General features: G+C 56.9%; 1 protein-coding gene across 3 annotated transcripts in view; it reads right to left on the bottom strand.

Annotated features, from left to right (window-relative positions):
- GSE1 (Gse1 coiled-coil protein) overlaps nucleotides 1–15,501 on the bottom strand; it is a 499,199-nt gene extending 483,698 nt beyond the window's left edge. The window contains exon 1 of one of the 3 annotated variants that reach the window (XM_054534226.2): nucleotides 13,231–15,501. In XM_054534226.2, coding sequence (XP_054390201.1) covers nucleotides 13,231–15,474 — 2,244 coding nt within the window. In that variant the 5' untranslated portion in view covers nucleotides 15,475–15,501. The remainder of the gene's footprint in view (nucleotides 1–13,230) is intronic. The other 2 variants (XM_024233179.3, XM_024233178.3) reach the window with 2 other exon arrangements.
- Between the last annotated feature and the right edge of the window lie 29 nt (nucleotides 15,502–15,530).

Raw genomic sequence — 15,530 nt, 5'->3', positions numbered from 1 at the left:
TTTTCTTAGCAACTGATAGACAAAAAAAAAAAAAAAAGGTAACGACCTAGACAATTTGAACACCGCTACCAAGCACCAATCTCTTCAAGTTGATTAATATGTAAAGAACCAAATACTGCTGTTTCCATATCCTTTTCAAGAGCTGTGGTCTCTTCTTCAAGAGAGTACACTTAAATATAAAAGGATTAAAGCCATACAGAGTACCTTCTCTGTTCACAGAATTAAATTAGAAATCAATAACCATAAGATATTAAGATAGTCCAATGTTTGGAAATTAAGCAACATACTTCTAAATAATCCATAGGTCAAAGAAAAAAAACACAAGGGAAATTGAAAAATATTTTAAATGAGATGAGAATGAGAAATGACTTATCACAAAGTGTGGGGTGCAGCTAAAGCAGTGTTTAGAGGAACATGCATAGCTTTAATTGCCTGTATTAAAGTGGAGATAATAATCCCTCCCATGCAGTATTTTAGAGAAAAGTAAAGGAGCTCTCATGGGGAAAAGAGGGAATCACATGGGGAATGCTTAGCAAATATGCCAGTGCCTGGCCCCCTTCTTAAGTATAATTTAGCAGGCATCATTGAGGTTAGAAATTTCTCTCTCCACATCCTGAGGGAAAACATGACTTTGCAGGTTCCCCTCTTTTCTCCTAGGGAATACAAGATCAAGAATTTGCCAGGCATGCAGGGGAAGGGGGAGTAGAGACATCAGAAGATGACACCAGCAGAGTCACTGGGGAGCCACAGGCGTTGGTTCCAAGACAAGGTAATAAACCAGAACCAGAAACAACAAAAAGGAAGAGAGGCCTGAGTCACAAATGGGGTCCAGAAGCCCTTCCCAAGACTCTTCCTGTTCCCCAGAACTCTCCAGGCAGAATTCTCAGAGCTGCAGAGGATCCTCAGAAGCCTGTCATTCCTTCCTGACACATCACAGGTGACGCCTGGCTTCTGAGGGAGTGAGTTCTCCATCCCTGGAAGGATTCAAGGGGAGACTGAAGACTCACTGGGGAATTATAAGTAAGGCCACAGAAACAAATATGAACAATTACCGAGTTTTTACTGGGAACTTGGTCTGTGCAGAACACGTCAACAGCTTTGTCTCAACCTCATGACATCTCTGTGAAGAAAGTTCTAGAAAGGAGGCAAAGGGCAGTATCTGAGAGCCAGACTTTGGGTCAGACACACAGGGATCCCATGCCAGCTCTGCTGCTCCCCAGCTCTGACCTTGGCACGTGTCTCCACCTCTCTGAGCCTCGGCCTGTACATCTGTAAAATGGGGATAATCATCCCTAAGGCGAAGGGGGGCATCCACGTAGGTGAGCCATCATTCCTGTCGCAGCTTTACAGCCAAGCCTAAGACAGGCCAGGCAACTTACCAAGTGTCACACAATAGAGAAGGACAAGTGCAAACATCTATCTGAGTCCAAATGGCCCCAAGGCATGGAGGATGGCCAGATCACCAAATCAGAAGGGACCCTCTGGGGTCACAGATGAGAACCCAGAAAACCACAGGGGTGAGGGCAGAGCAGGGAGGGGTCTGGGTGCTCTGGCTGTGGAACACTAGCCTCTCCAACCCCACTCTGCACCTTTCCTCCCCAGCCACTGTGCTCCCCTCCTTCCTGATGCAGCCCAGCTGGACTCCAGAGTCTGTGCCAAGTTGTGTCTTAAGACGGACACCCCTATGGCCAAGAGGAAACAGCGGCACAGGTGAGAGCTAGGCTGGCACACGGGCCCTGCCAGATTCACCTCCAGGCAAGAATGTGAGCATGTGTGCATGAGTGTGCATGAATGAGAGAGGGTGTGTGGGAGCGTGTGTGCATACACATGTGTGTGAGGGCATGCGGGTGTACACATGCAAATGACTGTGCGGGTGTATGAGTGAGAATGTGGGGGTGAGGGGGTGAGGGTACAGGTGTACATGGAAGAGCACGCATGTGAGCGTGTGGGCACAGGTGTGAGAGAGTGTATGAGTGTGCACATGAGTGATGTATGTATGAATGCATGTAACCACATGTGCAACAGTGAGTGTGCATACAAATGTGTGGGTGGGTTTCCATGTGAACGTGTATGCATACAAGTGTGTGAGTGTGGTGCATGAGAAGGAGGTGCAAGGTGCGTGTGTGTGAGAGGGAGGCGGGTGTGCTGGGGTGTGTGGGTCAGAGGGGTGGTGGGGGCAAAACTACCTCACCCTGTGGATGCTGGGGGAGGAGGGGCTTCACTCCCATCTCGTGCAACCCCTCAACAATCCACTGTCCCTCCCACGCAAGCAGCCCCCAGCACGCCTGTTGGCTTGGCCTGACTTCCTTAAGACCTGCACTGCGCCAGGTTTTAAGCCCTAGAGAAAAGCCTGGTTCACCCTGTCACCTGCTGAGGGACAGGTGAGCAGCCAGCGTGCTCCAGGTTTCTCCCGTTAATGGGAAGTGCTCTTGGAGGAGGCATCCAGCAGTCACACCCCTGGGCGCTCAGAAAACAAGACCCCGCATTGACCCCAAACACTTACGAATCAGGAAGAAAATGCAGTTTCCAGAAGAAAAAGAGGTTGAGGTATGGGAGAAGCAGCAATCCCCCCTGCAGGGACCAGGCCACCTGGGGAGTGACACCTTGTCTGGGTGCTGCCTTCACCGTGGGGCTCACACGTGAGGCCACCTGAGGGCCAGGCCCGACCCTCCTCCCGTCCTCTGGAGCCTGCCCGGTTTCTCAGACAACAGAGCTGAAACCAGAGGCCATTCTGCACGCCCTGGGGTCCACCAGGTACATTCTGGCCTTCTGTACGAGGCTGATGGTGGGTATTATTCCCAGGATGGCACCTCCTCCTCCCACAGGAACCCAGACTACCCGGACTGCTGGCAGCGGGGGGTGGGGAGGGTGATGGAGGGCTTCCCAGGACCCCTCACTGTCCACCGTGCGTCCCCCATACTTGGTGTGAACAGCCTTGCTGGGGATGCCGCGCAGCCTGGAAGCAGAGCACGAAGCCACATTCTGGACGTTCCAGGGCTCCTTTGTCCAGAGGCTCCTAGGAAGTCGTACAATTGCACAAGAGAAAGAACAGTGTACAGCCGTGAGACAGTCCCTCTCAAAGGGCAAAGGCACGCCTGGAGGACATGCCAGCTCAAAGGGCCTGCAGATTCACAGAGCTGGCACTGCAGCTGTGGCAAGGCCCCGCCATGCTCTCGGGACATCCAGGCCTCAACCTATCCTGAGCTGCCATCCAGGTGCCTCCTGGCCTCCCTTTGCTGCTGGGTCTGGACCCCAGGACCCCTCCCAGCCCCATGGCCAGTCCTGTCGCATCTGGAAGTGTGGAGGCTCCACACCACTTTCCAGCTGCCGCCCTTATCACTGTCACTCCCCCACACAAGCCTCCTAGCCTGCAAACCTTCCCACCCGAAGCGGGAGCCTAGGTTGATGGGTCTGGAAAGGGGAATAAAACGCCGCAGCAGTGGTCAGCCCTCTGACCCTCTCCCTCCAGAACTGAGAGCCTTTCTGAAAGCTGATGCGAGAGACCACGGCGGCCTCCTCCTGTGCTAAATCAGGGGCAGGGCCGTGTGGAAGCCAGGCCCCCACCGGGGCTGCATCACCTCCCAGAAGCACCCCTTAACTCCAGGGCGGGGGGAAAGGCTGAGGCAGTGGCGTTGGACTGGCCCCTCTCCCTCACCTCCCAGCCCTGCCAGTGACGGCTGCCACCTCCATGCCGAACTCTCTTAAGTTTCTGAGCCTTGGCCTCCTTATCTGAAAAGCGGGAATGATACCAACCGCCCATGGGGCCATTCACGCCCCCTCTGTGGTCCAAGGAGAAATGGGAAGACTTTAGGGAGGTGGGGAACTGGCACCCTGCCCAACGTCACCAAGTTAGCCAGTGTCAGTGTGGAGCCCAGATGAGACCCATGAGGATCCTGGGGCCAGCGGACCCCATGGGCAGCTGCAGAAGCCAGGGCTGACACCAGACACATGGCCCAGCGTTCACCGGCTCTAAGCTTTCCAAGTTCAACATCATGAAACACATGTTCTTTCTATATGTAAAATACGACACAATCTGAAAATGTCTTTAAAACATTGAAATGGTTCCTACAGTATAATAAATTGGCAGGCAGCATCCTGGCACACATTTAAAGAATAAAATCAGGACTTTTTAAGGTGACATCACTGGTACGTAAATTCCAGAAGAGGAAGCTTTTCTACATTCACCACTTAGTTAAACCCTAAGAACTCACCGGATACCCCTTCTCCAGGGAGGCTTCCTGACCCCATGTACCTTCATCTCCCTCCCAGCCTGCCTTCCCATTCAGGAGGGGTGTGATGAGCAGGGCAGAGTGCAGACGCTGGAGCCAGGCAGCCTGGGTGCGGATCCCGGCTCTGGCACTTCCCTGCTGTGTGACTTTGGGTGACTTAACCTCTCTGTGCCTCAGTTGCCTTGTCTATAAAAACAAATAAGCCCACTCATAAGACAGTGAGACAGTCACGTGGGGCAATGCAGGCAAAACTCTTAGGACGCTGGCTGGCACCAGGTGCATGCTATCAATGCCGTCTGCTGCTGCCACTGGCACTGGCGTCGCCTTACAGCTCTCATCAGAGCCCGAGGGCTTGGGAGTGGAGGGCCGGAACCTAAATACCCTTTTCTGTGCCAACATATGACACTAATGATGGGCAGCATAGCGTGGCCTCGGTGGGCGACCTTTGAGGGGCCGCCTTTGGGCCCTGGGCTGCCTCCTCTCCCCAGCCCACTCTCGCCAAGTGGAAAGAGCTGCAGCAAGAGGCACCTGCCCCGGGCCCTGGTTTGGCAGGGCTGAATACCAACCCCGGCCTTTGTGCCACTCCAATGAGGTTCTGCATCTCTCGCAGGAAGCCCAATCCAGCAACCAATTTAATCAAGGGCTCCACGCCAGACAGGCCGGGCAGCAGAGCTTAAAACACGGCAGTCAGGGCAACCAGACCCCAGGCAGGGAACCTGGGAGCCACAGGCTCACAGAGCCAGGCCAGACCCCAACCGCCCAGGTCTTCCCTGCCCCACAGCCCCCTGCCAACACATGCAGAAAGACGAGATGGTTAGCGACTGTCAGCTGTGCAGGAGCTAAGGGCTCAGCTAATAGTCTACCATCTACCATCTGCCCCCATTTTCCAGAGGGGAAAACTGAGACCCAGCCAGGGTAGAACATCTTGCCCAAGGCTGCTGTGAGTGTTGGGGCCATAACCCAGGGCTTCTGATGCCCAGGGTTGTGGCTGGAGCAAGCCAAAAGCCCCCAGAGCCAATGCAACCCCCTTCTCAATTCTTAGTACAGCTCCCCTCATCCCAGGGAGAACAAAAACGATCACCATCTTCAAACACAAATTCATTTCCTGGAGACCAGGACTAAGAGGATGGACTGCAGGCAGAAGTGATGAAACAGGGCTTCAAGGAGTCTCCAATATGACTTTTCCAAACCTAAGCCCTATCATGTCATTTGCCTGTTGAAAACCCCCAAAGGGAAAACGGTCCTCAAAGGGTTAAACCTCCAGTGACCCTAGGACGCAGCAACGTTATTCCCAGGCTCATACTCAAGAGAAATGAAGACATCTGTCCACACAAAACACTTGCCCATGCGTGTTCACAGCAGCATGATTCAGAGGAGCCGAAAAGCAGAAACAAGCTGATGTCCACAGTCTGATGATGGGGACCCAGAACATGGTCCATCCGTACAACGGCGTTCTTAGCCACAAAACGGGATGAAGCTCTGATCCACGCAATACCACGGATGAACCCTGAAAACATGGCGCTGCGTGAAAGAAGCCAGTCACAAAAGGCACGTATTAGATGGTTCCACTCACAAGAGACGTCTAGAACGGGCAGATCCATAAAGACAGAGGGCAGACGAGTGGGTGCCCAGGTGGGTGGAGAAGGCGACGGGGATTGACTCCTGATGGGCACAGGGTCTCCTTTAGGGGTGATGGGAATGTTCTGGAACTGGACAGTCATGGTGGTGCATAACTTTGTGACTACACTAAAACTCACTGAATTGTATACTTTCAAAGGGTGACTTTTACGGTGTGTGAATTATATCACAATTAAAACAACAACAAAAACCACAATGCTTTCTCCAGGGCAGCCCCACAGTCCCTATTCCCACCCGACGGGTCCCCGCCCGCTGCTACGATGGACAGCGTACCCCTCATCCCTCCCTGCCCACACCCCCACACCTCCCTCCTCACCGTCCCTCAGTCCCACCTCAAGCCCCCGCCAGGACACTCCTCATTGTGCAGGCGGCAGGCCCCCGCCACCCCTCTGTCCGGCCACTCTGCTAGCCACCATCACTGCCAAGACCCTGCCTGGTTGCTCACTGCTGGGTCCTGGTGTCTAGAGCAGTGCCTGGGGCACAATGGGCACTCAGTAAAGACAGGCTGAAACCTGGAATAGCATCCTTTTCCCATGGCCTTCCAGAATAAATCCCAGACTCCTCAGCTGTGCCCACGATGCCGTCCGTCAGCAGTTCTCACTCTTGCACTTGAATCTTCTAGAAGCTTTAAAATACCATGGCCCGGGACCACCCCTCAGAGATCCTGATTTAACAGGCTGGGCGGCAGGGCCCTGTCGTTGGTATTTTTAAATTCAGATTGATTGACATTGATTCGAGTGTGCATCCAGGGATTCCAAACACCGCTGGGAATGCTGGTCCTGCCTACCCCTCGTGCCTGTCCCCTCTTCTGGCTCCATCGGAATGACTGTTCTCCAGCACAATAACCCCCCAGCATCCAGGCCTTAACACCTGCTCCTCTGCCAGGAGCACGTGGTCCCTACTTGGACTTGGCCGAATCCTTTTCAGTCTTCAGGACTCAGCTTAGATGTCACCTCCTCCAGGAAGCCTTCCCTGTGCACGCCTGTTTCTCACCCCGCCATAGGCTCTCAGCAGACCCTACCCTGACCTCAGCACAGAACTCAATGCACTGCATAGCCATGGCTGGACCTCTTCACTGGTCCCTCAACCTCTCATCGCCCACCAGCACCTTGAGGTCAGGGGATGCCTGATGTCATAGCAGGTGCCCAGAGCGCCAGATGCTCCCGGAGTGCCTGGCCCAGGGCAGACACACGTTGTTCAGTTAGTGGGTAGAACATGGGTGTGCTTCTCCAAGGTAGCCATGGATGAGCGTAGAGGCTCACACAGGGACAGGAGGCAGGACTGCAGGTCGTCCCTGATCCAGCACTGCCAGGGTATAGCGTTGTCTGAAAGTGATGGTCTGTGAGATTCTTCCTGACCCTAGCATGTTATTCTCCAAGGGACAGAACAGCATGGCGTTTTGGGGTCCCGGCATCATATACTAAATTTCAAACCAGGCCCCAAGATGAAGTCATGCTCCCGTTCCTAGCCTCACAGCACAGACTGCCAATAAATCACAAGACATTTTCCCAGAGAGTCCAGACATGGCCTCAGAACCCTTCTTAACACAGCATGAGATGGCGGAATGAGACACCACGTACACAATGCAAATCGCCTGTGACCTTTGCAGACCAGTCCTGTCGCTTTGACAGATGGGGAAACTGGATGAAGGTCGCCCAGTGAGGAGGGGCTCCTTCCACAACTGACCCCAAGAGTGTCCTACTTGGGGCTATGTGAAGTCAGGAGGCAAGTCCTGCAATGCTCTTCTCCGAGGACAGACATGGCATCTCTCTTCAGTGTCCCCACTAGAATGGGGACCTGAGGCGGAAGAGGGCCCTGAATTCTGGACGCGGGGTCTTCCCCAGCCAAGAAAATGTGCCCAGAAGCTATACATCCTTCAAAGACACTCCCAGCAGAGTTAACCTCACAAGGGTGAGATCCTGAGAGATCTAAGCAGAGGAGTAACCAGGAAGCTACGCAGACCCTGGCTCCTCCAGCCTCACCCCTTCCCCCTCCTGCTTCCAGGGGAGGCCGAGTTTTGAAGACCTTTCGCCTTCACTTCCTCCTTCCCCTGGTTTTCTCCGACTGCCTCCAGGTTTAGGAGGGGCACATCTGGAAAGCTCACTCCTCTGAGTTTGAGAAGGGCCTGGCTACTTTCCAGCTGCTGCCAAGCAGAGGGTGCCAGTGCCAGCCCCAGCCAGGCTGCCTCCTGTGGCACCTTCCAGAAGGTCCCCACTTCCAATCAGTCCTGACCAGGTGTTCCAGAGCCTGGGCCTCGGGAGGGGGGGCAGCCAGGCCCCCTGAGGAGCAGGGAACCGCATGGGCACAGATAGCCAGGAAGCATGGGAAACAGATGTGCACGTGGCCTGATGGGTGGGTGACGACAGACACTCTCTGCAGACCTCAGATGTCCCTGCAGAGAAGAAAGGTGGTTGCGGCAGCAACACCTGTTCTGGGCTCGGAGGCCACACTCGGGGGGCCTGGCCAGGGCATCCCCACAGTGAGAGGCTGGGGTATGGTTAGGTAAACAGCTGCATGGGCCATTAATCAGAATGCTCTCCGGACAGAGTCCTGGAAGCGGGAAGCGCGGCCCGCCCGCCAACTGGCTTGCAGGGAGAGCCAATCCATCATGCGGCAGACCCATCTTTGATGGGAGCTCTCCCAGCAACAGAAGGAAGGTGCCGCCTAAGACCTCAACAGATGGGCCACACCGGGGAAGCCAAGGCACGGGGCACCACTGCTCAGTGAGCAAAGAAACTCAGGGGTGCAGCCAAGGCAGCCAAGTGGGGCATCTCAGGGCCTCTGCCCCATGCAAGCTAACTCCTGCCTCTGAGATGTTCTAGAGGCTGTGGCAAGGAGGGGTGGGCACACACAGGAAATTAAGAGCCACTGCCCCACCTCCAGGCCATGGCCACCTCCACAACTGGAGACCCACAAGAGACAGAAAGGCAGGATTTGAGGAGGCCAGGTGGGAGGGTCACTTGAGCTTAGCAGACCAGCCAGGGCAGCAGAGTCTCTAGAAAACATTAAAAAATTAGCTTGGCGTGGTGGCGCACACCTATGGTCCCAGCTCCTCACAAGACTGGGGTGGGAGGTTTGCTTGAGCTCAGGAGGGGGAGGCTGCAGTGAGCGGATATTGTACCATTGCACTCCAGCCTGGGCAACAGAGTGAGACCCTGTCTCAAAACAAAAGCAGCAAACAAAAAGGCAAGACCAAGTAGAGGCTGGAGCACAGACTCAAGAGCTGGACTCAGGCCCGACGCTGGTCCTGGGGTCACTAGCTGAGTGACCTTGGACAAGTTGCTTAACCTCTCTGGACTTATTTCCTTATCTATGAAAAGGGAACAGTGGCACCTCCTGAAACCCGGCTGCGGCGAGGCTTCAGTATGTGTGAATACAGGTGAAGCGTGCATGCCTCCTGGAGGGTGAGAGGCACTCCATAAAGGTTATCACCCACATTATCACGTCCCCAAATGCCGCCCCCAGCATCCTGGCCAGCCTTGTTTCTAGCTCTGAAGGGAGGGACAGCAGTTCCCTATCCCAGCAGAAAGGCAGCAGGCAGAAGCTCCAACCTCAGAAACCCGGCGTCGCGCCAGCAGCACTTTACAGGGGCGGGGGGAAGGGAGCATTAACGCATCCGCACCCCCACTGTGAGCCAGGTGCTCTCACCCAGGCCGGCTCACTCGGTTCTGAGGCTCAGAGAGGGCAAGTTAGTCTTACCCAGCATCACACAGCCGACTCCCAGCAGCATGAAGATTGAAGCCAGGCTTGTCTTAAGGCAACCCTAGGGTCTTTCCAGGGTCTCACAGAGCTTCCTTGGGAGGCTTGCAGGGAAGGGTCTGTCCTTGGGGCAGGGATGCCCGGCCCAGAAGAGCAGGCTTCGGCCCTCCCCAGGCCACCCCAGACACAGCCCTGGCGAAGCAGGAGGCACGAGTCAGGTGCCTGCAGAATGTGGTGCTCTCTGGGGACCCGGGGCCCAGCTGGAGGGAAAAGTGCAAATCCTATCCAAAGCAGAAGGTGCAGGGGACACCCTCCTCCTCTTCTTTCTTTTTTCTTTTCTTCTCTTTATTTTTTTCATGTTTCCTCTTGTAGTGTTTTAAAGCTGATTCACTAATGCATGAACACGTCATAGAGAATAACTGAGGAGTCACAGGAAGCAGCACAGATCATGGTTCTGGGACATGCCACGTCCCCAGCTGAGTGGCTTCCCTGCAGCTAACTTCCAGTGCCCTCCTCATCCCACCTAAATTTTCAAACCACCCCCCAAAAGACAGATGGGAAGATGCACGTCAGGATCAAGATCTTGGGGGCTGGCATTAGGAAATGGGCTTGGGGACAGCCCCTCTATCCCCTCCCCCTCCCCAGGGGGCTCACAGGCTTCTCCCCTGCCCAGAGCCCCAGCTCTCATTCCCAGCTCCTGCAAGCGCCACCTTTGCTGCCCATGCTCACCCTGGCACTGAGTCCTAAGTTTAATCTGCTCGGCTACTTCTCGGCACTTTGCTCTGCTGGAAGTGGCTCCTTCCCTCCACTCCTTGTGTGTGTCCCCCTCCCCCATGACACTGGAGGCTCTGTGCTTGCCACCAGATCCCCAGCATCTGGAACCGCGCCTGGCTCAGAGTTGGCGCTCCATAAATATTTGTTGAATGAATGGGAAGGAGGGGGAGGGAGGACGGAAAGCCAGAAGGCTGCATTTCCGGCATTCTCCCGGCTGTCAATCGTGCTTCCCTGGGAGCTGAGAGCTGAGGCTTCTCCTTTCCCTCCGTCCAGGGGAGCCTGAGACCCATCAGAGCTGTCCCCTCTGTGGGCAGACCTGCCCCAGCGGCCTCACCACCCACCTGGATTGCTGCCACCGCTGGGCCCTGAGCAGATCTCTTCTCAGTCCGTTCCACTTTCTTTCAAGAAATTGTTATTGCTCCCCTGAGCCTTCAGCTTCAAATCCAACCTCCTATTCCTGATTTCAAGGCCTGGAGTTCACTCCAACCTTATTTCCTCTCATCCCCAACAGGCACCTCCTGCCCACGGAGGCTGAACAGGTCACCCCTGCTTCTGCGCCTGTTTGCCTGCCTCATATTCCAACAGATCCTCCCTCTTTTCCGAGGCTTGACTCAAGCTCCACCTCCTCCAGGCAGTTGGTGGAAGAGGGCGTGGGGAGCAGAAGCAGGTTCAAAACCCACCTCAGATACCCACTGGCTGTGTGGCGTCTGACTTCTCCGACTCTTGGTTGACTCATTTATAAAATGAAATAAGAAGGCGTCAAGTGCCACAGTAAGGAGCAAATGCACTAACTTGTTCTAGGGAACAGAGCACACATCCACACCACATGAAACCTCGCCAAACCCATGCTGACCCCTTCTGGGCAGACACCAGCCTGCGTTCCTGTCCACACCAGACTACTCTCCACTCCGCCTTCCCAGCTGCCTGGGAAACAGCGGCTTCTTGTTTCCTGGAGTTCTTATCGCTCAAGGCCGACGGGCATCATCCCATCAACTCCTGACACGTAAGCAAATCCACATGAGAAAATACATCAGAATTTGGATATTTTGCGGAAAACCCTGTGTTTGAGAATCTGCAGAGAGTTCTGACTGCCCCTTGAAACACCACTGCCAGGTGTAAAACTGGCACCCAGCCTGCAAGCCAGCATCTTGCACATAGAACCGACCCACATCCAAGAAGAATTTGCTCCTATGCGCCAGGGTGGTGGACGTGAGGGTCCCACCATATGTCAAGCACCTGACCCTCTGGGGGAACTTACACTTCCCCCAATCCATTGAACTCTCACCATGTCCCTACAAAGCAGGTGGTACGTTTCTACTTCTCAACCAAGGAACTGACATTCCACCAGGATTAGAAACTAACTCACAGGTACTTAGCAAGAGAAAGGGCAGAATTTCAAAATCTGCCTCAGATACCTACTGACTGAGTGTTGTCTGACTTCTCTGAGTCTTGGTGGACTCATCTATAAATGAGATTTCGAGAAGGCCTCGCAGCGCCATGGTAAGGAACAAATGAACTGGGGTCAGTCTTGCTCCAAAACTTGTTCTCTTCTGCCAGTTTCAGCCCTTTTGGGAACTGCAGCTCTTCTGATTCCCATAGGCTGCACTGCTATATGCCGAAGAGGAGAGCTTCAGCATCTGTGACGGGAGACGATGTGCTCGTCCAATTAAAATGAGAGACCATCCCACCAAAGCCACAAAGACAGCTTCAAAGTCCAAAGCTGTCATCGGTAGAAAAGGAAATCTGAGTAGAGCATGAAGACGGGGGCCGCGTATCGGGGGAGAGGTGGGCAAATCATGGCAGAGCACACTTCCCGGGTGCAGCCACTATAAGTGAACATGTCCCCCAGATAGCCCACCTCCGTGCCCCACACGTGCAGGTGGGAGGCAGGATCAGGAAGCTTTCAAAGGGTGGAATGACCCTCTCTGAACAGGACAGCGCCACCTTTCCCATCCACTCGTCCCTCTGCCCACACATGGCCAGCAGCTGCCACTACAGGCGTTTGATTAAAACAAGTCGCACTGACTGTTTATGGCAGAAATGAGGATCCATGCCCCGGTGGCCGGGTTGGTGACTGCCACTCACAGACGCCTACATCTACCTCCCGAGACCCACCGGGGGCAGTTCCTGCTTGGGCCCTTGCAAAGCCAGATCCCAAATTAACTGAGCCCTGTCTGGCTCCTCGCGGGCGGGCAGCGGGAAGGCAGGCGCCTTATAAACAGGGAGAGTGCCAGGCCTCCCGTCTGCCTCCTGCACAGCTGACTTGCAGAGAAGAAAGACTCTCTTCCCGCTGGGGAAAAGTCTGTTTAGGCCACTGTCCCTCAAATTCCACACCCCCATGTCTGGAACCCTGTTTCCCTCCTCCGTAAAGCAAGCACAGTCTCAAAGGAACAGTGTGAACTTAGGTGGAAAACTCTGGAAAAGCCAAGCCACGCGGGAGCTAGAACGGAGAAGAACTTCCACCTCTGATGTGTTTCAAACCGGGTGAGCACAGAGACCTCTCCGTGACCCGCACGGCTGGACTAATTACCAATGTTATCAGGCGGACGACAGACATGCCCCAAACTTCCTCTGTTTGATAGATCCCACTGCAAACACACCCAAGTTCAGGCCCGTGCCTGCTGTTCTCAGCAGTGCCCTATTCTTCCCTAAGACCACTCCTGATCCCCACTCCTCTGACCCCTGCCCCATGCCTCCAAGGTCAGCCAGGCCAACGTACCCACGAAGCACCAGCCCAGTGACTCAGGGAGGGTACCTCCCCCGGAACACCCCGCACAGAACCAGTGAAAACTCCTCCTTCAGAGTTTTTCTGAGGAACAGAAAACATCTCTCCCTTCCCTGCATGGATTTTGGAGGAAGCGTCTAAGATGAGATGAAAACTGCTGCTTACCTTCGTCGCTGCTGCCACTGGGGAGCTCCAGCTCATGGGTCCCTGGCGGGCGAGCCCTTGGCCCGCACACACCAGGGTCCCACACTCCACGCAAGCGCCAATGATCAGCTGCTGTCCGTCATCCACCAACAGGCTGTGGCTTGCTCGCAGGGTGTATAGGAACAGGGGCAGCCGGGCCACCCGCACGGACTTCAGCCCCAGACACCGTTTCTTCTCCTGCTGACAAAAGAAGCACACGAACGTCTCCACCTGGTACTGCCGGGACCAGGCGCTGACAGCGTGGTGGGAGCTGCGGGCCTCATGCTGCAGCCACTGGGCCAGCAGGTCATGGTAGCAGAGCACACAGGTAGCCACCAGGCCGGTGGAGTCCACAGGCCTGGCACGAGGGGCAGGCGGGTACACGGTGAGGAAGGGGAAGAAGGGCTCCTTCTCGCCCAAGCGGCTGGCAGGGTTCACGTTGAGCTGGAACTCCTTCCCGGGGCCCAGCTCAGCCCCACAGATGTAGCAGATGGACACGGGGCCGCCCTGGGCCGACGCCGGCAGCTCGGAGAGGGCAGGGTCGGAGGCGGAGAAGGCCTGGTGGTACCTGCCCAGGAAGCCCTGCACGGAGGTGATGAGCTCCTCATTCTGGCAGGCCCGGTACAGGGCCCAGACATCCTCCAGGACGCTGAAGCACTTGGGGCAGCTGCGGACTTCACAGCGCTTGTTGGGGCCCTGGGCGTTGGGCGGGCAGGGCAGGAGGCTAAGGAAGGGGAAATGCATGGCGCTCCTGGCGTTGCCGTTGAGGATCCTGGAGGGGACCGCCCGGGCATCCGGGGTACAGTCCTCCCCACAGAGGTAGCAGGCCTCTCGCAGGGTCCCGGAGGGCAGGCCCTCTTCCTTCGGGAGCCTCCTGCCCTTGGAGGCCATGCCGGGGGCGTGGCTGTCCAGGGGCACCACATAGAGTCGCTGCAGGACCGGCACGTTGGCCAGCTCGAAGCTCTGCCACTGCTGCGTGAGGGAGGAGAAGCAGCTGGCGCACACCAGGGTACTGCCGCCCTCGCTGATGGGCTGTGCCCCTGGGGGCGGGCTGTGCAGCCACAGGAAGGGGAAGAACGGGGCCTGAGCCAGCTTCTCCTGCTTCTGCACGTGCACCTGGTGGTGCGAGGCCGGGGACAGCGGGGCCCCGCAGATGTAGCAGCAAAGGCCTTCTGCTGGTGCCGCCCGGCTGTCCGGGAGAGTCCGGGGGACACGGCCACTGTTCTCTTTCTCTTTGGGGTTGCAGACGCCTGGGAAAGGCTGTTCCTTGTGGTCCTCTTCCCCACTCGTGATGTTGATGTCACTGTCCTCGGAGGTGCAGAAGCCCCGGAGGGTCTCCCCCAGCGGCCTGCTCTCCAGGGTCTTAGTGGTTCTGCCAGAGGGAGGCCCTTTCATGCCGTCTGCAGGGGCCTCTTGGACAGGAGGGCCTTGCCAAGGATCCTGAATGCCCCTCAGGACGCTGGCCCGGGCCTCGGGAACCCAGTGCCTCCCAACCCCCTTCCGCCGGCGCCTAACCCCGGCCTCGGGCTCCCCATCCGCGTGGGCCTTCGCGGGGAGCCCCTCCTCCTCCGCGCGCCCCTGCGCCGAGGCCTCTGCGCCCTGTCCCGGAGCGGGTCCCGGAGCCGGCCTCCACTCCTGGCCGGGCCCCCCGCGAGGCCCTGGCCCTGGGGCCCCGTCGTGGTGGGGGCTGGCGGCGTCCCGCGCGGGCGGGTCGGGCTCGGAAAGAGGGTCGGTGTCCGACAGCTCCGACAGGTCGGAGTCTCGCGTCTCCTCCGCGGCCCCGCGCAGCCGGGGGCCGCCACCGTCGTCCTCGTCGTCGTCGCCGGTGGCGCTGCCCAGCGCGTAGGCGACGTTCCACTCGCGGGGGGCCCCGGCGCCGCCACGGCGGCCGCCTGCGCCCGCGTCGCACTGGTGGGGCCGCTTGAGCCAGTACATGCGCTTGTCCACCGGCGTGCGGGCGCGCTCGAAGGCGGCCCACTGCTCGCCCAGGAAGCAGCGGCACACGGCGCACACCAACACGCAGCCGTCGGCCGGGGATAGCTCGCGCGCGCCGGGCGCCGGCTCCTGCTGCTGCAGGAACGGGAAGAAGGGCTGCGCCGGGGTCCCCGCGCCCGCCGCCGGCTGCTTCACCTGCAGCTTCAGCTCCTTGCCGCGCCCGATGCCGCCGCCGCAGATGAAGCAGGAGAGCGGCGCGCCGCCCGCCGCCCGCTCGCCCACGGCTGCCATGAGCCGCTGCTTGCGGGAGACCGGGGCCGGCTGCCCGCTCATGGCCGCGCCGCGCC

The sequence above is a fragment of the Pongo abelii genome, chromosome 18 (genome assembly GCF_028885655.2).
Source record: "Pongo abelii isolate AG06213 chromosome 18, NHGRI_mPonAbe1-v2.0_pri, whole genome shotgun sequence".
NCBI lineage: Eukaryota > Metazoa > Chordata > Mammalia > Primates > Hominidae > Pongo > Pongo abelii.
The sequence above is the reverse complement of the archived record's forward strand: the minus strand, read 5'-3'. Positions and strand labels throughout refer to the sequence as shown.